General features: G+C 39.2%; 1 protein-coding gene across 25 annotated transcripts in view; it reads right to left on the bottom strand.

Moving 5' to 3' along the window:
* DLGAP1 (DLG associated protein 1) overlaps window positions 1-25,501 on the bottom strand; it is a 964,206-nt gene that overhangs the window by 222,119 nt on the left and 716,586 nt on the right. For all 25 annotated transcript variants that reach the window (XM_016933374.4, XM_016933378.4, XM_016933377.4 and 22 more), the window contains one exon: window positions 11,042-11,282. In XM_016933374.4, the coding sequence (XP_016788863.3) occupies window positions 11,042-11,282 (241 nt within the window). The remainder of the gene's footprint in view (window positions 1-11,041; window positions 11,283-25,501) is intronic.

Here is a 25,501-nt window from a genome sequence, read left to right as displayed (position 1 = left end):
GTTTAACCTGGATTTATGTCAACATTCTTTTTATTTAAAGGGATATAGCAAATGCACTATTAATAAAACCAGAAAAGGCCCGGTGCAGCGGCTCATGCCTATAATCCCAGCACTTTGGGAGGCTGAGGTGGGCGGATCACGAGGTCAGGAGCTCGAGACCAGCCTGGCCAAGATGGTGAAACCCCGTCTCTATTAAAAATACAAAAATTAGCCAGGAGTGGTCTTATATCAATAAGAGGCACTGTGTGCTGGGTACAGTGGCTCAGTGTAACTTTGACTGGTCTCCCCTTTGTGGCTGTCCATGTGAAAGTTGGGTCATGTTTGATGGGGGCATTTCTAGGATGCGTGGAAGAAATATTTTTTGTATTCAACAAGCAGATGATGTTATATGATGGAGATGAAACAGTGCCTGCCCAACTATCCGCCTCTAAGGAAACTGCCTTGCCCAAAACCCCCACTGACAGAATTGTGGCCATTTGTGTCACTGGAATCTCAGAAGGAGGAGGATGAAAAAGTAGCCACAGAAATAATGACTGAAAATGGCCGGGTGCGGTGGCTCACGCCTGTAATCCCAGCACTTTGGGGGGTCGAGGCGGGTGGATCGCCTGAGGTCAGGAGTTCGAGACCAGCCTGGCCAACATGGTGAAACCCTGTCTCTAGTAAAAATACAAAAATTAGCTGGGTGTGGTGGCAGGTGCCTGTAATCCCAGCTACTCAGAGGCTGAGGCAGGAGAATCTCTTGAACCCAGGAGGTGGAGGTTGCAGTGAGCCGAGATTGCGCCACTGCACTCCAGCCTGGGGGACGAGAGTGAGACTTTGTCTGAAAAAAAAAAAAAAATAGAAATAATGGCTGAAAATTTCTCAAATTTGGCAATTTGGGAAAAAAATACAAGCAAATCCAATAGACTTTCCTTCTCTAAAAGTTTCTAAATTATATTTGACATTTGAAGCAAAAAGTATAACATTGTGTGATGTAACTCTTCATGTATGTGTAGGAAATATTTAAGATAATTTTAAGTCGGAGAGGGCAAAGAGACGTGAAGGGTACTTCATCCAACTGGCAAAATGTGGATACTAGGAGATCTTTGTGGTGATGGAATGGTTCTACATCTTGATTATAGTGGTGGATACAGAAATCTACATGTGATAAAATTATGGACTATTTGGCCAGGTGCGGTGGCTTGCACCTGTAATCCCAGCACTTTGGGAGGCCAGGGTGGGCGGATCACAAGGTCAGGGGATCAAGACCTGATACAGCAAAACCCTGTCTCTACTAAAAATACAAAAAATTAGCCGGGTGTGGTGGCGGGCACCTGTAATCCCAGCTACTAGGAGGCTGAGGCAGAAGAATGGCATGAACCTGGGAGGCAGAGCTTGCAGTGAGCTGAGAGCGCGTCACTGCACTCCAGCCTGGGCGACAGAGCAAGACTCTGTCTCAAAAAAAAAAAAAAAAAAAAAAAAAAAGAAAGAACTATTCATACACATTGTAACAATGTCAATGTCTTGGTTTTGATATTGTTGAGATGTAACTGTTGGGGAAACTGTGTGAGGGGTACAGGGACCTCTATGTACTATCTTTGTAATTTCCTATAAATCTATAATTGTTTCTAATTAACAAGATAAAAATAAAAGACAATTGAAAGAAGTTTCTTGAAAATGATAAAAGCAAACATCAAAGTATCATTGTGATTCTCTGGCCATAATCAACATTTTAGAAAGGAGAAAGGTTTTCAAAAGCAACATAGTGGATGAGATGGACTCACCAATTTTCATAAATTTTAAAATTTCATTATGGGACAAATATGTAATGGAATAAGAAAGTTAGGTGAAAAAGACATTTAAGGTTGGATTTGAAGAGAGACAGGATGGCAGTCTTATCCAGAAATTCAGGATGAACTTCCGTCTTGATTAGATCTGATACTTCTTGTCAGACATACATCTCTACAGCATGAAACTGGTTAATCAATGTCAAGTGTAATAATATTATGTACCCCTTTGAAACCACAGAATATTCTAGGGATAAAAGCTAATTAAACTTTGACAGTTTGTCATATATTAGAGATAACTGAGACTAGTTATCTTCTTCCATAAGTTTAATTAGAAGTTATAGAATTAGAATTAGTATTCCCAGTAATATTGATAATTGGAAGAAAAAGGTAAAACAAAAGAAAAATTCTCTTGTATGTTGGTGGAAATTGCATGTCAGTAGGACACCAGCAGATGGCAAAGAAAGCTTTCAAAATGTTGATAGTTACACAATCATTGATTTGTCATTAAAATAAATGTGAGACTGTTTCAAATGCCATTATAGTAAAATCATGGTACTATTCATTTTGGTCTTCTCTATTTTTAATCAAGGACACTTGGCAGCAGGAAAGGTTTGCCCTGAAAACTTGACAGAAAGTCAGTGGCAGTAGGTGTAGACAGAAATGCAAAACTTCAGGTCTTGGATTTACCACCTGGAGCCGAATAATGTTGCTCTTAAAGTGGCTTTGCAGCATTGTCCAACTGCCAGTATTAATTACATGGACAATTTCCAACCGCTATTACTTTGCTATATTTGTTAACATTTAATATGAACTGGATCAGACAACTCTGGATTATGAAGGCTTTTTTAAATGGCAGTTTCTTCCATCATAAAAGTGCTTATGGGCCAGGCACAGTGGCTTATACCTATAATCCTAGCACTTTGGGAGGCTGAGGCAGGAGGACTGGTTTAGCCCAGGAGTTTGAGATCAGCCTGGGCAACATACTAAGACCTTGTCTCTACAAAAAAAAATAATAATAATAAAAATAAAAATAAATTAGCTGGGCCTGGTATAATCTCAGCTATACTGGGGGCTGAGTTGAGAGGATTACTGGATTGCTTGAGCACAGGATGTGGAGGCTGCAGTGAGCTGGGATTGCACCACTGTACTCTAGCCTGAGTGGCAGAGTGAGACCCTACCTCCAGAAAAAAAAAGGTGTCTGTGGAGGTATCATAAAGACAAAAGTGAATGATAAAGATTCACATTGAGAGAGCCTGTTTTTCTAGTTTGTGTTTTCTGATTGACCTTTGTAACTGAGTTGCTATTGTTCACATCTTTGCTCTACAGTTCAAGCAAGAGACCAGTCAGATCAGAATTGCATTAGTTTAGTATTTTTTTACTTAACCCAAGGGCACAGACAATCTGACCACTTCATCAGCCTCAAAACAGAATTTGCCACCTGCTTAATTTACGCATGAGTTGGCAAAAATTATTTTCTCCATTTAGTGCTGTCTGACAACACCATGACTAGATCAGGGGATTGGATATTTGATCTTCCAAATCCGCATAATGTGAAAACGACTAAGTGTAACAGGAAATTTTAAACCCAGAGAGTATTTTCTTTTCATAGGCTTTTAAAAAAATTTACTTTAATTTCAGTCTAGTTTTTTTCATCTTTTTCTTTAAACAGATATTTCACAGACAAACCAACATGAGAGGCCATGTCAATAATATGTGAACAAATGTTTCTTTAAAAAAGAGAATTTTTTAGAAACTGATATAGAAAATACAGATTTCAAATATGGCAGGAAGCTAAATGCATATTTGTGAGAGGAAAGAATGAAAGAAAAAAGCTCCTAGGCCTTTTATTCTATAAATGGATTTGTATTAAATTATTTCAGATTATACCATAGTTTCCAAGGCATTTATTGGTGATTACAGAGAGAATTTCACTTACTAGCTGTGTGGCCTAGTCAAGTTGTGTAACCTCTCTAAGTCTTACATTTTTTTTTCTCTGTTTGATTTAAATGATAATATCATGTGCAAGTCATAGAGTATTCATTACGGTTACATTAGACAATGTATGCAGCTGTTTGTATGCTTGTCAAATAATAAGTGCTTAAAGGTTAGCTATTATCATTATTATTAAACTAAGCCAGATTGAGAGATTTAAAATCAAAGCCAAAGTAGGGCATTCTAATTTGTAATTTGCATAATGCTTCCTTGTGAATGATCTCATGTGAACCTTACAACAGCCTTTAAGGCCAGTGTGCCAGAAAACCCTGGAAGCCCCTTCACTGTTTGCCATGCAATAACCCCGAATGTGGGCAAAGGTGGACTTGCTTGTTGGCTGTCTGTGAGGCATAGCCCCTCAAGGTTGGCACTCCGTTCCCAAGAGGTGATTTATGTACTTCAAAACAACTGCAGGAGATGGAAGCACATGGTATTCTTCAGATTTTAAATCTTGCTCTGTGTCTGATAGGACTTTTGCATTTTTATGACTTCCTAATATTATAGAGGAATCCTACCTCGAGTGCCCCACAGAAGAAAGGAGAAGTTATAACCAAAAGTCTCCTGCAAATCATCACTGTCAGTTTCCTTCAATGTAACAGCAGACAAGGATAAGTTGCCTCACAAAAGGAGTAGGTTGTGTCATAAATCTTGCTCTTTTTTCTTTCGTCTGAGCCTGCAAGGGTGGAAGTACGCGATGTCTCCAGTTCCACTTGGAGAGATTCAAAGAAGGAAAACTCATTAGCAGAGGGACAACGAACCAGTCCAGGCAATATCTGAATATTTATTATTTGATTTTATCTTGAATAGAAAAGAAAGGTGCTTTGTTCAGAAAGCTTCTGATTGATATCTGTCCCTTTGACTTCTGAACCTTTGCCTCCCTGCTTTATAACAAGGATCTATTAATTAACTTGGTGCTTGGCAGAAAGAACTGAGCTTTCCCCGAACTCTAAGAATTCTCCAAAAATGGTCATTAATGCTGGGAAGAGGATCAGCATTGTAATCTCATTTTATACATGAAGAAACTGAAGTTCAGATTAACTTCATACTCAAGCAATAAATAATTTGTAGAGCCGGGCACCGAAGGAACAAAGGGCTGTTTACTGAGAGACCTGAGCTTCTTATTCTGACTTTGCCTCCTGTTGGAGGTTCACCACTTTGGGCCTTAGTTTCCTTACCTTTGAATGGGTTTAATGAATTAGATAGGTGCAGCAGACTTTCTCTGTAAAGGGCCACATCATAAATGTATTTGGCTTTGTGGGCCAAAACATTCCTGCAGAGACTACTCTGCAGGAACTATTCAACTCTGCTTTTAAAAGAGGGAACTATTTGCTGAAACTTCTGTTTACAGATAGCAGGTAAACAAATGGGTGTGAGTTATGTCTGATGACAGTTAATTTACAAAAACAGGCAGCAGGTTGGACTTGGTCCATAGGGTATGTTTGCAGACCACTAGACTGGATGATGTAGAAGTTTTTTTTTAACTGCTAATATTTGATGACTCAGCTTGTTTTAATAGCAATGCTATTTCCCTAGGAAAGTCACCTTGATTATTCAATCGTCTGTGGCTTGTGCAGTTTGTGGAGTACTTAAAGATTTTTCTGCAGCTTTTCCTTTCTTCTTCCATTTTTGAATGCCTGCTGTGTGTATTGCAATTACAAATTATTATCTTAATGTCATTCTGCTTAGGGTTTAGGGTTTGTGTGTGGGGGGAGTGGGGAGCAAGGTGTGTGGGATTGGAGTGTGGAGTGCATGAAGGTGGGTGAGGTGTGGTCTCCTGGGTAGGATGACTGACTTGGAATGAAGACCCAAACCCTTAGGAGAACTTTCTGAATGTTAGTTCTGACCTCAGATGATCAACAGATTAGCTGCTTTTGCTATATTAAGCAAGGCTTGAGCAAGTGTCTCAGAGCTGCCAGGAATGGGGGAGGGTGTAAGGTAGGAAGATGGAAGAATGTGTCTCAACTTAGAGGAAAATATGATTTCTCCTGTTACAAAAATCAAACTGTAAATACTTCTGTTACGGTGGTCCCAAGCTACATCCAAGAGGGTAAGCACTGCTTTCCCATGGGGGACACTGTACCCTAGGTTCTTACTCCCCTTCCTGAACTATGTGAAGGAGAGGAGAACAGTTCAACTCCATCATTGTTTAATAAATTCCTCTAATAAGAGAATTAGAGTATTGGTGGGGCGTAGTGGCTCACACCTGTAATCCTAGCACTTTGGGATGTTGAGGTGGGAGGATCACTTGAACTCTGGAGTTTGAGACCAGCCTGAGCAACATAGGAAGTCTTCGTCTCTACAAATTGTTTTTTAAAAATTAGCCGGGCACAGTGGCATGTGCCTGTGGTCCCAGCTACTCTAGAGGTTGAGGTGAGAGGATCACTTGGGTCTGGGAGGTTAAGGCTGCAGTGAGCCATAATCACACCACTGCACTGCAGCCTGGGCAGCAGAGCAAAATATAGCACACAGGCCAAACTTTAAGAGTAACAGTGTGGCAAATGAACCTATTTACTCTTTATAAAACTTGTATTATTGCTACACAAAGCTTCTTTGGAATTTCAAAGTGAAGAATTTTCTTAAAAGACCAGAAAATCTGTTGGGTGTGGTGGCTCATGCCTGTAATCTCAGAACTTTGGGAGGCCAAGGCGGGTGGATCACTGGAGCCCAGGAGTTTGAGACCAGCCTGGCCAACATGGTGAAACCCCATCTCTACCAAAAATACAAAAAATTATCCGGGTGTGGTGGCATGTGCCTGTAATCCCAGCTACTCAGGAGGCTGAGGTGGGAGGATCACTTGAGGCGGAGGTTGCAGTGAGCCATGATTGCACCATTGCACTCCAGCCTGGGTGACAGAGCAAGATCCCATCTCAAAAAATGAAAAAAAAATTAGCCAGGCGTGGCGATGTGCACCTGTATTCCCAGCTACCTGAGTTCAGGAGGCTGAGGTGGAGGATCGCAGTCCAGGAGCTGGAGGCTGCAGTAAGTTATAATCATACCACTGCACTCCAGCCTAGGTGACACAGGGAAACTCTGTCTCAAAAAAAAAAAAAAAAAAACCAACCAAACAGAAAAACCCACCAGAGAATATATATCATGATAGCTTGCCTACTTCTGTCAAGCTATCATTCTATTGAATAGAAATAATATTATTTCTATTCAAATGTTATATTTGGCATTAAAATCACAAAAAGTCTTAAATACTTATTTTTAATACCTCCCTATCTCTTTACCATCTGCCTCTCCCCACCTACTACTTTCTGGGAAACCACTGCAAATGATTTACTTTGTGTCCTTTTTGAAGTTTTTTTCTGTACATTTACGAGTGTGTGCCTGTATTTGGCCGGATGTGTGATTATTAGACAATAATTAGATCACCACATATGATTATTAGACAATGTTTCTGCCTATTTAGACTATTGGTATCACCAGATACAAGTCTGCCTAGCTACGATGTGATAATGCCTTTTGATAGGTCCTAGGAAATATTCAGCACAGGAAGTAAAACAAAAACTTCCCCTTAAACACATAGAATTGCATTGGTGTATTCCTTCAGAGGCAGGTTTAATCCAATCCTCTGAAGTGGAGGTCTGGGTGTATTTCCAGCATCAAGTTCTACTGTTACCTAAAATATTTTAGATGATTGAGGCAAGGGTTCTTGTTTTTTCAGTCATGATATTAACTGAATCATGTTTGCATTCTACTTTCCTACCCTAATATTCCTACTGTACTATTAACTGCTCTAATATTTCCTCCTCTAATATTAATCTAATAGTCCCAGGCACTGTGGTTTATATGAAAACTTGTTGAGTCTATTGGATGGAGAGAAATCTGGGTGCTTGAAGTAGATTACAGGCTGAAAGAACCTAAGATTCTACCATAGTTAGACAAGCCAAGAAGTCAATAAGCCCAAGGAAGCATAACTTTAAGTTCCGTAACTTCATCCTTAATTTTTCCTGATTTGCTGAGATATCTCCATTCATCCTTGCTCACCCACTAATAGCTAGAGGATCCCTGCGGCCACCTAGACCTGAGCCCATCTTCATAATTCTCTCTTGCAGCATCAGACTCTTGTCTGTGATTTCATTTTACAAATACGAATAAAGAACAAGGCTGGAAGAGAAAGATTTAATAGCATATTTTGCTGAAAATGTGAGCAATTAAAATGAGCTGACCCGAATGTCAAAGATTTAGAATGTGGATTGCTGTGGAGAGAAGTTCTACCTAATAAGTGCAGTTGACAAAATGAGGAATTTTTTTAGGACAAAGGGTAAGTTTAGGAAAAACAAAATCTGTTGTGAGTATCTGAAAATAATGAGCAAAGGAAGAGAGAAAAGGACAAACCTACATCAAGTCCTACTAAACCGAGATGTGCATCTGACCCGTGCATGTGGGGAAATCAATAAAATTAGAACAAAGTCATTTCTCAATTTTCATAGATGAGTGTATTCTTTCAAAAATTATTAGGTCCTGTAAGAAAATCAATTTTCTGCATTTTTCTACAGGAAATTATACTTGATTCAATGTAAAAAGGAAACTACAGGAAGAAAATGAATATGACAGTATTGAGATCATGTGAGAAAAAGAGAAGGAAATGCGTGTGTGGGGTGTGTGTGTGAGAGAGAGAGAGAGAGAGAGATAAATAGCACACAGGAGTAGTAGGAGGGGCAGAATGAAGGGCATAGACCCTTATCATATCATAAAATAAAGAATTTTTAAAGAACAAATCCATGTCATAGAGAAACTGTGAAAGGTAATATTGGAAAAATATCCTATGTGCTTACTTAGTTGGAATCTACTATAATGGTTTAGTACTTAAACTGTTTATTTTTCCACACCTGTAAAGATGATACATTATGTTTAGTTTAATGATTCTGGGTGAAGTACAGCTGCCCTGTGCAAACACTCGGCATTTTATGCATCACCAACCCCAGGGGCAAGTCACACCTTTCTGCCCTTAAATCCTTGCAGGGGCAGCCAAGCCTGGAGCCTTCCCCAAGAGAGTTGAAGGTGGAGGTGGCTTCGTACTTAGGATAAGATTCATAGAGCCCAAGAAGGAGCAAATGCGATCCCCTCTGTGCAGCTTGATTCCCTTCTCCCCGTTTTGGGTGTTTTCCCACATAGCATTTCTGGTTAAAGCCCTTTAGATTCAACTTAGATTAAAAATGGAACAACATGAGACACCTTCCCAGGGCTCATTCATCTCCTGCCCTGATAGGCTTGTTGGGTTTTAGAAAAATACTACAAACATGACAAATAGTTCTGTAGTATAAGTATTTCTCATGCAATATTTGGGATATACCTATCCAGCAGAATTATTCACTCTTTACCTGAAATTGAAATTTAACTGGACGACCTGGATTTTATTTGGCAACTCTATTGCTTGAGGTCTGGGAGCCTCCAGAGTATCTGAGAAGTGTCTTAGGAGGGCAGACCCCATGTGTGTTTGGAGTGAAGAGCATGGGACAGGCGTTGATGCAGGAAGTGTAAGTAAAATGACAAAAACACGCAAATCTGACAGGTGAGAAGAGAAAAACCATTCCAAGTCTCTTGCTACTTTATCTGCAACACCGTTTCCTGAGGCGGAAGGAGTGAGCCAGCAGCCCTTTCCTTCCCGACTGTTCTCCTGAGAGCACCCCTTGTGACTTCTGGGCCAGGATCTGCATTTTACATATTTAAGGAGCGATTTCAGCTGGCAGGCAATGAGTTCATCATACAGAAGAATGGACCAGACACTGGGAATGGGTTGTGTGTTGGGTGGGGGTGGTGAAAATGGGACACACCAAAAGACATAGTGATAAGCTACAGGGACAGGGCAGACCTTCCAAATCACACTTACTGCATGAATGCAAACACATACAAACATGCTCATCGTTGATTTTTCAAAAATATATATATTTTTCTCTTCATAAATAACTCTCATTTAATTTATTAACCTGTGGTTGTTCTTGGAGAATTTCCTAGTGAGCAAGAATATATGGACATCTACCATCTCTGGTCTGGAGGTAGCCAGCCAGGGTCTGAGCTGCTGGGCTCCCTGCTGAGCTGCTTGGCCAACGCAAGGTCTGGAAGCATCTCTTCTCCTAACACTGAGATTTCAGTCTGCGGTGGTCAAGAATGAACTCCTCTTGTTTAACCCATATATTTATTTTAAATAAAATTATCACCTCAATTCCATATATCTAGTTAGAAGGATTTTAACTTGGATTTGAGGACCTTTTAACTCTTAAGCCTGCAAAAGTTCTAGACTGAATGGTAATTACTGACATTTGATGCACCTAGCACTAAAATGGAGTGATACAATATTCTGACACAGGCTTTTCTTTCCAATGTATTCATCATTATTTATCTTGACTCTAAGTTTGATAATTTTCTTGTAGAATACTCTATATTGAAGTTATGCTGAGTTCAATCATAAAGTTAAGCCTAGTTAGACAGTGGGATTTTCTTTTTGGAACTCAAATGTTATATATATATATATGTTTCATATGCACGCATTGTCATATATAGCCCACGGTATATATATGTTTCATATGCACACATTGTCATATATAGCCCACGGCTATGTTATTATGCAGGTTCCAGTGTCACAGAAACTCGTTAAGCTTTTCTGTGTCTCCGTGCCTAAAATCTACTGACAAAAATACAGTTTAACCACACACACTTAAATACAGTTTAGTGGGAAAAGGAGGTGCTATTTATACAGGATAGATCGAAGTTTTAAAATAGTGAAATAAATCTGCTTTCTGTTAAAATAAAACTCATAAAATGTGCGACCAATATTACTGGGTCATCCGTTTCTTCTTATTTTCTCACAGTGATATTTCAGGTCTTTTGGGATAGTCACTTTGTGGCTATCTTGGAATAAAACAGTCATTTCAATTCTGTGATGGGTCATAAGCAGGGTGTCTGGTCATTTAGGGTCACAGCCCTAAAAGGTCGAGCCTAATTATTGGGAGTAGGAGCTGGCGGGGATCGGCTCCTAGGACCTGTGTGGGGATCTTGGAAGTCCCTCCCCTCTGGGCTGTGCTGTCCCTCCCTCATGGTGCCGTAGTTGCAGTTTCCCCTGTGGATGCCAGAGATAGAGATGGGAAAGAGGTGTGGGAGAGTGGCCAGAGGCGGGGGATAGAGGCAGATAGGGAAGGAAAACCTTTGGTTTGTAGGACATGGGTGGTATCTTGTTCCTGGCAACTATGTGTGTTGACAGCAAGGGCACAGTCTTTGGGGACAGTCGTGCCATAGCCAGCACAGGGGCCAGGCTGGCTGAGGGCCCGCGCACTCACCCGTGCTGCTCTGGATGGTCCTAACGGTGGTGGTGGTGCGCGGCGGCGAGGACGACCTCAGGGACACGCACTCGTCGTCCTGGGAGCAGCCTTTCTCAATGGCCCGCACATAGCTGTGGCTCCGCATGCGGAAGCAGCCGGGCATGGGCAGGTCCAGCGCTTCCACGGCCTGCGACTCCAGCTCGCTGAACACGGACTCGCACACGGACTCGAACTGCCCGTTCACTTCCATCTCGCTCACCTGCGGGCAGACACAGGCGTTGTGACACTCGCCTCCACCTGGTGGAGGATCAACCTCTCCAAGCATCTGCGAACTTCAATCCCCAGAAGAAAAAGCAGCGTCTGGTTAGATTAAGCTCAAATGCATTTTATTTCCTTTCTGTTACAGGCTATAATTGAATGGCATCCGCTTATAATTCCAAACAATAGATTACTTTTTTTTTTCTTGTATTTTTAGTAGAGACAGGGTTTCACCGTGTTGGCCAGGCTGGTCTCGAACTCCTGACCTCAAGTGATCCACCCGCCTGGGCCTCCCAAAGTGCTGGGATTACAGGCATGAGCTACCACCACCAGCCGTGATTACATTTTAAAGAAAAAAGGGCACCGTTTGTAGAACGCAAGGAAATGTGGGGCTTATTCCAACGCATGACATTCTTATTTATAAAGGCAAACTTGGAGAAGAATTTTATCAGTCCATTGTCAGAGTTCATGTATTTTGGTATCACTTTTTAGCACAAACATTTTAGAAACGAGTAGTTTTACAGTGCCTTTTGAAGTGACTAGTTTGTCAAATAATTTCAGTGTTAAGCTTAATTTAGTGCAAGGTATGGAAACATGCCCTATATTTTCTGGCAAGATACTCACGTTTTGCACAAAAATAGACTAAACTCAGATATGTCAAAATCTTGAAAAGCACCATCAAGATTTTCAAACCATTTACAAGTTTCAGTCTTCTTTATAAAAAGCCCATATGGGCTGACTGTTGTGGCTCGCACCTATTACCCAGCACTTTGGGAGGCTGTGGCAGGAGGATCACTTCAGCCCAGGAGGTCGAGGCTGCAGTAAGGCCTGATTGCACCACTGCATTCCAGCCTGGGCAACAGAGAGAGATCTTGTCTCAACAAACAAACAACAACAACAAAAAACCTGATAAGATTCATAAATTGTTTATTAATGTATTTTTAAAAAATTTGCTATAGAAATATTTGGCGTAATTGGAAAAAAATCTTTGAAATGGGGGCCCTCTTTTTTTGACGAATAAGTTTTTATTGATTTCTATTCCTCCTGTATATAACTTACATTAGGTTTGAGCCCCACTTAAGAAAAAATATTCCTGACTAGATGTTCCAGTCAACTTCTCACTTTTTAGTTGACTTGCTAGAGATTTGGGAGCATTTCTCAATTTTCTGTTACCTTCCAGGACATCTTATCTCTATTTTCCTAATATCAAATTCATGAGGCACCGAGAATTTAACAAATTAAACTACAATTAGGTTTTGAATACTTACTGAAAACTATTACAATTTTTGGCTGTCTCCTCATTTTGTATTATCTGAAGTTGTGCTCCAGTAATGACTAATTTCTTTAAACTTCAGATAAAAGTGACCAATTACCTTAAGGCATATCAATAGAAAGAGACATACACTTTTTAATAAGAATTCTTTACAGTTTAAAAATGCTATTTTCACAGTCTTTATCTAATTTGTTATGTGAAATCCCTGCATATTTTCCAGGCTAATAACTATATGTGTCCATATTAGAAAGTTATATCTCTATATATCCTTGTTTTTAAAGAAATACATGGACATACATTTAGAGGTAAAGGAATGTATCTGCAACTATCAAATGGAGCAAGAGAGAGAAAGAGTGAGCAAGTGAGCCAAAATCTCAACAATCCATACATTTCAATCTGGGTCAAGGATATACAGGAGGCTTTGTATTACATGTGTGACTCTTTTTTAAGGTTGCAATTATTTCAAAGCCAAAAATAAAGCAAATATATATGTGTGTATGTCTATATACATCTGCAAATGTATGGGTGTATATATAGACATATATATATGTATATGTATATAATTTATTCATTTTTTCCCCTTTTAATCAACATGCCAAACTTTACAAAGAGATAGCAAAATATTTCTGTCAAGGTAACAACCATTAAACTCGGATGATTATATTTCCAGATAGTATATATGTCCCCTCTTCTACTTTGTATAAAACTTGAATCATATAGTAAATATAATTCTGCAACTTGTTGGTTTTTTACTTAACCCTCTAGGTTAAACTTATATTCTTTTCTTTTTTTGAGATAGGTTCTTGCTCTGTCACCCAGGGTGGAGTGCAGTGGCATGAACAAGGCTTACTGTAGCCTCAAGCAATCCTCCCGACTCATTTTCCTGGATAGCTGGGACCACAGGTACGCACCACCACGCCTGGCTTTTTTTTTTTTTTTTTTGGAGAGACAGGGTTTCCCCATGTTTCCCAGGCTGGTCTCTCAAACTCCCAGTCTCAAACCATCCTCCCACCTCCACCTCCCAAAATGCTGGGATTACAGGTGTGAACTACGGCTCCTGGCTAAACTTATATTCTTAACAGAATTCTTCTTCATTCCCTTTTATCCTTTTATTTTCATTATACACAGATACAGAAAACCATACAAAATAAATATAGAACTTAATGAATTATAATAAGGCAAACATCTTGGAACCACTACCCAGATCAAGAAGCAAAACTTTTCTGGACACCCTAGAAGCCCTCCACATGCCCCCATATTCACAATCTCCACTCTCCCTCTAATAGTGCTTAACTAGTACCCTGAGTTTTATTGTGTTCACTTTTGTGCATTTCTTTATGTTTTATTTCACCCAATCGTGCATCCCTGGGCTCTAGTTAGTCTTACCCATTTAAAAAATCTGATACACTTTAAAATTCACCTTTAACATACACTTATTTTGACTTATCTATTGAGCATCTAGGTTGTTTGCCCCATAGAGGTTCCCATAGTCTGGGTTTTGCTGATTTCATACTCATGGTGGAGTTCATCATGTTCCTCTGCATTTTGTATTGCCTGAAAATTGGAATCCAGATTCAGAGATTTGATCAGCTTCAGGTTCAATCTTTTTGGCAAGGCTAGAGGCCATGTGTTTATTTCATCAGGAGGCACATTATGTCTAGTTTGTCTCTCTTTTATGTTGTTAGGAGTTATCTATGCTCAATGTCTAGATTTGTTAATCCTTGGGAGCTGCAAAATGCAATATTCTATAATTACTTTTATAACTACTAGTTGGAATATTCTCTTTCACATTACTTGTTTACTTAATGATTTAGTTCATATAGAAATGGTAGGATAAATGCTTGATTTGTCTTCTTTATTTACTAATTTTCAAGATAAATTTGTTCTCTTATATTCCATATGTAATCGATTTTTAAAAAATATCACATTAACTCATAGATTTAAAAATATTTGATGGTTTTAAGTCAATTGAAATAATTATCCTTAATGAACTTAAATTTGTCCCATCTTTGGTCAGTGGGAGCCTTTTAGGTTGGTTTGGGGGTCTTTTTGACATGAAAGTAGTAATCTTTGAGAACTTCTTTGATATCTGGTATGACAAGGTATTCTAAACTCAACTTAAACCTTTCCTGCCCAGTCCTGGAATCAGTATGTTTCCAAAAAGCCCTTTCTTTTTTTAGTGGGAAATGGTATTACAAGAACACAATCTGGGTACTAGGGAGATATATTGTCATTGCTACTGGGTTAATCATTGTTCTTAGGCCTTTTCAGTGAGAAGAACTAGGATATAAATACTATAGGGTTCTTATGTAACCTCTTCTATATATGTTTATTCTTAGATCTTTATTCCATACTAAGAATCTTGGTTCTCAAGGACATGGGAGATGATGGAATTGGAATATTCTATAACTATCCATTTGCTTTAACCCATAGTATATGCACAGAAAACATTATCAGTACTACCCTTGCCCACATATGATTAAAGAGCAAACAATTTTATTTTACATGTGGTCCCTCTATTCTTTTCTCATTTTTACATAGTTGTGCTATATTTACATTGTCAGAGCAAATAAACGTATTATGCTCCCCAACCAGTGAACGCTCATTTAGTCTTAGTTCTACAAATAATTGTGTTTAATGTTTGCCGCTACAGGTGGTCCATGACTTATGATTTTTCTGCTTTATGATGATACAAGATTGATATGCATTCAGTAGAAACTGTACTTTGAATTTTGAATTTAGATCTTTTTCTGGGCTATTGATATGTGGTATAGTATTCTCTCGAGATTCTGGGTAGGTGCTCAGCCATGCAATTACAAGGGTAAACAACTGATACTCCAAAGTGTACTGTGCTGCCAGTGTTTTTTGGATATTGTGGGGTTTTTTTGTTTTGTTTTCACATCCCACCATGTTTACAAAATGCCCATTTTTGACTTAAGGTATTTTCAACTCACAATGGGTCTATCAGGGATGTAATCCCGTTGTAAGTAGAGGAGCATCTGTAGTTCTTATGTCTGGTCATTTTGGTTGTTTAGAGCTCATTGTCTAGTACATTTCTCAGAATGTGTTCATGGAATCAATATTTCCTGCATTCATCCATGCTTATAACAGTTTGTATGTTTTATACTTGAAAGTCAGTTTTTCTGGATATAAAAATCTGACTCACATGTTTTTCCTTGAGTGTATTAAAATGCTACACACATCATTTTCTTCCAGCATAAACCATTCCTGTTAAAGGGTCCAATGATAACTCAGTTTTCATTTTGTTAAGTAAGTTGTTCTTTTTGTCCAGAAATCCAAAGTGTTTTTAAAGAAATTCTTTAAAGTCTTGTAATTTTACCAGAATATGTCCTGATGTTGATTGTTCAGGGTCAATTTCTCAGGTACATGGTGTGTTTACATGGTGTGTTCTTCCAATATGTAGCTTCAAATCAACTTTTTATTTCAGGAGAGTTTAAAAAAATCATTGTTTTTCTTACTTGTTCTGTTCCTTTGATTTTCTTCTGAAGGGACTTCTATTATCTGTATGTCTAATCTTTTTTGTCTGTTTTTGATATTTGTCAATTTCTCTTTTTAACTCTTCATTTGTGTTCTCTCTCTCTCTTTCTCTCTCTCTCTCTCTCTAAGAGATAGGGTCTATCTCTGTTGCCCAGGCTGGAGTGCAGTGGTGTCATCATAGCTCACTGCAGCCTCAACCTCCTGGGCTCAAGCTATCCTCTGGCCTCAGCCTCCTGAGTAGCTGGAACAACAGGCACGAGCTACTGCACTCAGCCCCATTTCTTTTTGATTTTAAAATTTTCCTTCCTTTTTAGTTCCTTTTTTTTAGTGTATTTTTACCTTTTGGTAGATTTTACTAACCTACTTTCTAAAACATAGCAGTTTACAGTCCAAACAGCAAGTAATACAGAGTTCATTTCTCAACATGGTCACCAGAATAGAATGTTAGCTCAGTTTTTGCTGCTCTATGTCAAGAATGATACTGTGCTGTTTTGATTTACATCCTACAAATGTGAATAGGCACCTGTCACTTTATTTACTGGCTTTTGACTTATTTACTGGCTTTTGTATTTTTTTCTCTGATTATTTTTATTTATAAGCTTTGACCAAGATTCTTTTGGGTTATCTTTTCTTACTAATTTGTAGAAATACTTTAAGCAACTATAACATTTACCCTTTTTGTTAATGTGTGTCAATATTCCTCCCACCAATTGTATTTTAACTTTATCATATATTTTGCCACACAGAAATATTTAATTTTATTTAGATCTTTTCTTTTACTTTATATTTTCTAGAATTCGTATTTTATTACAAGTAATAATTCTGACCACAATACTATCTATATATTCTCCTAACATTTATTTTAATGCATTTTGTTACTTTGTGTTATTGCTTAGATTTTAAATTTACTTAGATGTATTTTTTACATGGGATGAAGAAGAATTTTAGTGTTCCTTCAATTATATAGTGGACAATTTGCTTGAATTCTCTGAGCTTCACTTTCCTCATCTGTAAAATAAGTAGAATAATACTTATCTCATAGGAGTACTTTAAGGATAAAAATAAAATAATGTCAAAATGCGTATTTTTTTTGGAGACGGAGTCTCACTCTTGTCACCCAGGCTGGAGTGCAGTGGCACGATCTTGGCTCACTGCAACCTCTGCCTCCCAGATTCAAGCGATTCTTCTGCCTCAGCCTCCTGAGTATCTGGAACTAGAGGCGTGTGACACCACGCCTGGCTAACTTTTTTTTGTATTTTTAGTAGAGAAGGGGTTTCACCATATTGGCCAGGCTGATCTGGAACTCCTGACCTCATGATCCATCCACCTGAGCCTCCCAAAATACTGAGATTACAGGCGTGAGCCACCGTGCTTGGCCCAAAATTCATATTTATATGTCTAGGTATATGGTACACACTCCATAAATGGTGGATATTATTTTTTGTGATAGTGTAGTGGGAAAATAGTAGTAGGAAACAAATATGTTAGTCCAACTCTCTGAGACTGAGATTCATAAATTAAAAAATGATCTTTCTTACAGGACAGATGTGAAATTAATTAGATAATAAGCAAGGCTACTAGCATGTATCAGGTAATCACAAAATGGTAACTAATTATTCCATTGTTATTCTTTCTACTGTTAATACTACTATTACTAGCAATATTATTGCCACCAATACCAGCAGGTATTGAAGTCATTTACCAGTTAAGAGTCAGGACACTTGGGTTTCCTAGCCTCTGTCACTGACTGGCTGGGTACCCACAGACAATTAATTTATCTAGGTTTCCATTTCATTCTCTTTCTCTCTACACACACACACACACACACGCATGCACACACCATGCCACATGCACACATACACACATAATGAAGGGATGGCCTAAGTCAAAGTCACGGCTGAGCTGCTGGTATTAAAACAGCTACCTAGTTACATTAATTTTAGAAAAGGATGTAGAAACCTAACATGTTGCCAGAGAAAATATGTCTGCGGGCTTCTAGTTTGCCATTCCAGATGAAAATACCTAGGATTTGGACTTGAAATAAATAAAGACATAAATTAACTTGGAAATGACAGTGACTACATGACATATTTTTAAAATATTGGACTTTCTATAAATATAATTCTTTCTTCTCAAGCCCTACTTTAAAAGATCTCATTTTAAATTAGATGTACCTATGGTAAAAATATAAAATAATAAACATAAAAACATACTTAATTTTTTTCCTTATCATCCAAGCACAATCTGTTTTTAGGGCTCTTTTACTTCTGTGAGTAATAAATGACAGAAGCAATTTAGTTTTTCTAGACCAACTCCTTGGTGTACTCAACTTTCTAGGAGCCTTTGATGAATAATGTGTCAGGTTTTAAAGGGAAATAAGATATAATGCACTTAAATTCTATAGTATTATAGCTTCTACTAATGATCTATTTGAGAAAATAGCTCTAACATCTTAAAAGCCAACCTCTTTTTGAAAAGTCTAGGGTATATACAGTAGCATTGCTTTGAAGAGGAAACTATTCTCCTTTGAATAATGACAATGTTGCAACTACAACAGGACGTTTGAAATTATCCTTAAAGATACTGTGTTACCATTCAAAAGCTAGCAGAAGGCAAGAAATAACTAAAATCAGAGCAGAACTGAAGGAAATAGAGACACAAAAAATCCTTCAAAAAATTAATGAATCCAGGAGCTGGTTTTTTGAAAGGATCAACAAAATAGATAGACCGCTAGCAAGACTAATAAAGAAAAAAAGAGAGAAGAATCAAATAGATGCAATAAAAAATGATAAAGGGGATATCACCACCGATCCCACAGAAATACAAACTACCATCAGAGAATACTACAAACACCTCTACGCAAATAAACTAGAAAATCTAGAAGAAATGGATAAATTCCTCGACACATACACTCTCCCAAGACTAAACCAGGAAGAAGTTGAATCTCTGAATAGACCAATAACAGGAGCTGAAATTGTGGCAATAATCAATAGCTTACCAACCAAAAAGAGTCCAGGACCAGATGGATTCACAGCCGAATTCTACCAGAGGTACAAGGAGGAACTGGTACCATTCCTTCTGAAACTATTCCAATCAATAGAAAAAGAGGGAATCCTCCCTAACTCATTTGATGAGGCCAGCATCATTCTGATACCAAAGCCTGGCAGAGACACAACCAAAAAAGAGAATTTTAGACCAATATCCTTGATGAACATTGATGCAAAAATCCTCAATAAAATACTGGCAAAACGAATCCAGCAGCACATCAAAAAGCTTATCCACCATGATCAAGTGGGCTTCATCCCTGGGATGCAAGGCTGGTTCAATATACGCAAATCAATAAATGTAATCCAGCATATAAACAGAGCCAAAGACAAAAATCACATGATTATCTCAATAGATGCAGAAAAGGCCTTTGACAAAACAAGCCTTCATGCTAAAAAGTCTCAATAAATGCAGAAAAGGCCTTTGACAAAACAAGCCTTCATGCTAAAAACTCTCAATAAATTAGGTATTGATGGGATGTATTTCAAAATAATAAGAGCTATCTATGACAAACCCACAGCCAATATCATACTGAATGGGCAAAAACTGGAAGCATTCCCTTTGAAAACTGGCACAAGACAGGGATGCCCTCTCTCACCACTCCTATTCAACATAGTGTTGGAAGTTCTGGCCAGGGCAATTAGGCAGGAGAAGGAAATAAAGGGTATTCAATTGGGAAAAGAGGAAGTCAAATTGTCCCTCTTTGCAGACGACATGATTGTATATCTAGAAAACCCCATTGTCTCAGCCCAAAATCTCCTTAAGCTGATAAGCAACTTCAGCAAAGTCTCAGGATACAAAATCAATGTACAAAAATCACAAGCATTGTTATACACCAACAACAGACAAACAGAGAGCCAAATCATGAGTGAACTCCCATTCACAATTGCTTCAAAGAGAATAAAATACCTACGAATCCAACTTACAAGGGATGTGAAGGACCTCTTCAAGGAGAACTACAAACCACTGCTCAATGAAATAAAAGAGGATACAAACAAATGGAAGAACATTCCATGCTCATGGGTAGGAAGAATCAATATTGTGAAAATGGCCATACTGCCCAAGGTAATTTACAGATTCAATGCCATCCCCATCAAGCTACCAATGACTTTCTTCACACAATTGGAAAAAACTACTTTAAAGTTCATATGGAACCAAAAAAGAGCCTGCATCGCCAAGTCAATCCTAAGCCAAAAGAACAAAGCTGGAGGCATCACACTACCTGACTTCAAACTATACTACAAGGCTACAGTAACCAAAACAGCATGGTACTGGTACCAAAACAGAGATATAGATCAATGGAACAGAACAGAGCCCTCAGAAATAACGCCACTTACCTACAACTATCTGATCTTTGACAAACCTGAGAAAAACAAGCAATGGGGAAAGTATTCCCTATTTAATAAATGGTGCTGGGAAAACTGGCTAGCCATATGTAGAAAGCTGAAACTGGATCTCTTCCTTACACCTTATACGAAAATCAATTCAAGATGGATTAAAGATTTAAACGTTAGACCTAAAACCATAAAAACCCTAGAAGAAAACCTAGGCATTACCATTCAGGACATAGGCGTGGGCAAGGACTTCATGTCCAAAACACCAAAAGCAATGGCAACAAAAGACAAAATTGACAAATGGGATCTAATTAAACTAAAGAGCTTCTGCACAGCAAAAGAAACTACCATCAGAGTGAACAGGCAACCTACAACATGGGAGAAAATTTTCGCAACCTACTCATCTGACAAAGGGCTAATATCCAGAATCTACAATGAACTCAAACAAATTTACAAGAAAAAAACAAACAACCCCATCAAAAAGTGGGCGAAGGACATGAACAGACACTTCTCAAAAGAAGACATTTATGCAGTCAAAAAACACATGAAAAAATGCTCATCATCACTGGCCATCAGAGAAATGCAAATCAAAACCACTATGAGATATCATCTCACACCAGTTAGAATGGCAATCATTAAAAAGTCAGGAAACAACAGGTGCTGGAGAGGATGTGGAGAAATAGGAACACTTTTACACTGTTGGTGGGACTGTAAACTAGTTCAACCATTGTGGAAGTCGGTGTGGCGATTCCTCAGGGATCTAGAACTAGAAATACCATTGACCCAGCCATCCCATTACTGGGTATATACCCAAAGGACTATAAATCATGCTGCTATAAAGACACATGCACACGTATGTTTATTGCAGCATTATTCACAATAGCAAAGACTTGGAACCAACCCAAATGTCCAACAATGATAGACTGGATTAAGAAAATGTGGCACATATACACCATGGAATACTATGCAGCCATAAAAAATGATGAGTTCATGTCCTTTGTAGGGACATGGATGAAACTGGAAACCATCATTCTCAGTAAACTATCGCAAGAACAAAAAAGCAAACACCGCATATTCTCACTCATAGGTGGGAATTGAACAATGAGATCACATGGACACAGGAAGGGGAATATCACACTCGGGACTGTGGTGGGGAGGGGGGAGGGGGGAGGGATAGCATTGGGAGATATACCTAATGCTAGATGACGAGTTAGTGGGTGCAGCGCACCAGCATGGCACATGTATACATATGTAACTAACCTGCACAATGTGCACATGTACCCTAAAACTTAAAGTATAATAAAAAAAAATAAATAAAAAAATAAAATAAAATAAAATACTGAGTTTACTAATCCATAAAAAAAAAAAAAAAGAAAAACAAGCAATGGGGAAAGGATTCCCTATTTAATAAATGGTGCTCGGAAAACTGGCTAGCCATATGTAGAAAGCTGAAACTGGATCCCTTCCTTACACCTTATACAAAAATTAATTCAAGATGGATTAAAGGCTTAAACGTTAGACCTAAAACCATAAAAACCCTAGAAGAAAACCTAGGCAATACCATTCAGGACATAGGCATGGGCAAGGACTTCATGTCTAAAACACCAAAAGCAATGGCAACAAAAGACAAAATTGACAAATGGGATCTAATTAAACTAAAGAGCTTCTGTACAGCAAAAGAAACTACCATCAGAGTGAACAGGCAACCTACAAAATGGGAGAAAATTTTTGCAACCTACTCATCTGACAAAGGGCTAATATCCAGAATCTACAATGAACTCAAACAAATTTACAAGAAAAAAACAAACAACCCCATCAAAAAGTGGGCGAAGGACATGAACAGACACTTCTCAAAAGAAGACATTTATGCAGTCAAAAAACACATGAAAAATGCTCATCATCACTGGCCATCAGAGAAATGCAAATCAAAACCACAATGAGATACCATCTCACACCAGTTAGAATGGCAATCATTAAAAAGTCAGGAAACAACAGGTGCTGGAGAGGATGTGGAGAAATAGGAACACTTTTACACTGTTGGTGGGACTGTAAACTAGTTCAACCATTGTGGAAGTCGGTGTGGCGATTCCTCAGGGATCTAGAACTAGAAATACCATTGACCCAGCCATCCCATTACTGGGTATATACCCAAAGGACTATAAATCATGCTGCTATAAAGACACATGCACACGTATGTTTATTGTGGCACTATTCACAATAGCAAAGACTTGGAACCAACCCAAATGTCCAACAATGATAGACTGGATTAAGAAAATGTGGCACATATACACCATGGAATACTATGCAGCCATAAAAAATGATGAGTTCATGTCCTTTGTAGGGACATGGATGAAATTGGAAACCATCATTCTCAGTAAACTATCACAAGAACAAAAAACCAAACACCGCATATTCTCACTCATAGGTGGGAATTGAACAATGAGATCACATGGACACAGGAAGGGGAACATCACACTCTGGGGACTGTTGTGGGGTGGGGGGAGGGGGGAGGGATACCATTGGGAGATATACCTAATGCAAGATGACAAGTTAGTGGGTGCAGCGCACCAGTGTGGCACATGTATACATATGTAACTAACCTGCACAATGTGCACATGTACCCTAAAACTTAAAGTATAATAATAAAAGAAAAAAAAAGATACTGTGTTACTTGAAAATTGAATATGGAACTAGAAAAATGATGTCATTAGGAATCCATTTCAGCTGGCCGTTCTTTCTGTATTTTACCTAAGGCCAAATGGCTACGTCATGGAATTGCAGTGCTTGACCTGACAGCATTACTTCTCCCATGTGTCTGTGCAATGATTTGTTGGTATCTTACTAAGCTATCACTAGAAAGTGATGTTGCCCTAAAGAAGGTCAAATGTGCAGCCAGGGACTAAAAACAGTGAGCTGCAAGGGTACTGTGCTGCTGGGGGAAATTAAAAGTTCTCCATAAAGTCATGAAAACCATGAATGTATATAAATATTTTTCCAACAGAATATTTTAAATCCACTGATGTATTCTGCATGTATGACCCCTAGGTTTGTAGACCGTTTTATAATTCTCAATGACTGTGTGACCTTTAGGCCATGCAGAATAAATATGTGCTCCAAAAAGTTTTAAATGTTATATTACTTATTGTGAAAAAGATAAAAACAAAACAAGTCCAAAATGCACCAAAATGAGGCTCCAGCTATTTCCCTGAGAATTGGGATAATGTATATCATTGGAGAAGCAGTAACTAGCACGAATAGGTTTGCATGTTCTTGGAGATTTCTGTAAAGCAAGGAAACACACGATGGGTCAGCATTGAAATCCCACATGACAGCTTTCCCTGGCTCCCTCCCTACTCTGCCCTTAGAGCCTGCCCTGCAGTTCCTGATTTTTTTCTTCAGGACTCCATTTAGAGCAGGGAGCTTAATTTTGTTGATAGGGACAGAATGAGAGCAGTGTTCCTATTTCAGAGTCTTATTTTGACAGATGTTTCAGTGATCAGCCTACCATTTCATAATTTTTTTCTGAATACCTTGTTTTCATCTATACTAGCACCACACCATAGCATCACTATCACCACTGTCACTGCTACCACCGTCACAATCACTATCATGACCACCACCACCACCACTGTCACCATCACTATCACCACAATCACCACAACCACCATCATGACCACCACCGCCACCACTGTCACCATCACTATCACCACAATCACCACAACCACCATCATAACCACCACCGCCACCACTGTCACCATCACTATTACCATAATCATCACCACCACCATCACGACCACCACCGCCACCACCATCACCATCACAACCACCACTGCCACCCATTACCAACACCACCACCATGATTATCACCACCACTGTCACCACCACCACCACCATCACCACCATCACCTCACTACCACCACCATCACTATCACCACCACCACCACCATCACCTCACCACCACCACCATCACCACCACCACCACCATCACCATCACCATCACCACCACATCACCACCACCACCACCAAATCACCACCACCACCACATCACCATCACCACCACCACCACATCACCATCACCATCACCACCACATCACCACCACCACCACCAAATCACCACCACCACCACATCACCATCACCACCACATCACCATCACCATCACCACCACCATCACCACCACCATCACCACCACATCACATCACCACCACCACCACCACCACCACCATCACCACATCACCATCACCATCACCACCATCACCACATCACCATCACCACCACCACCACCACATCACCATCACCACCACCATCACCACCATCACAATCACCACTGCCATTACTGTTACCATCACTGTCACCACCATCACCATCATCACTGCCACCACCATCACCATCACCATTACTATCACTACCACTACCACTGCCATCACCATAATTACCACCACCACTACCAACACCATCACCAACATCACCACCATCACCATCACTATCATCACTGCTACCACCATCACCATCACCATCACCACCATCGCCATCATCACCATCACTGCCATCATTATCACCAACACACCAACATCACCACTATGGTCACCACCACCATCAGTAACATTAATTTTCACCTTGATGATCACAGTGTCTTCCAAACTAGCCTCTCTGCTTCTAGCTTCTCATTCTCTCCAATCTTTCCTATGTTTTTTTGCCAGATTAGTTATCCTACATCAAAGTTAGATTCATATCCCTTGCTTGTTTAAAAGCCGAAGTTTTCTTTTTCTTTTTTTTTTTTTTTTTTAACAGAGAAAGAGTCTTGCTATGTTGCCCAGGCTGGAGTGCAGTGACGTGATCTCGGTTCACTGCAACCTCTGCCTCCCAGTTTCAAGTGATTCTCTTGCCTCAGCCTCCAGAGTAGCTGGGATCACAGATGGGTGCCACCATGCCAGGCTTACGTTTGTATTTTTGATAGATACAGGGTTTCACCATGTTGGCCAGGCTGATCTTGAACTCCTGATCTCTAGTGAATTTCCAAGGACGCTCTTCATTGTGCTTTATCCACCTACAGAGGGCCCCACCTCCTGGCA

This window comes from Pan troglodytes, chromosome 17 (assembly GCF_028858775.2).
Source record: "Pan troglodytes isolate AG18354 chromosome 17, NHGRI_mPanTro3-v2.0_pri, whole genome shotgun sequence".
Lineage (NCBI taxonomy): Eukaryota > Metazoa > Chordata > Mammalia > Primates > Hominidae > Pan > Pan troglodytes.
This window is presented reverse-complemented; position numbering and strand designations above follow the sequence as displayed.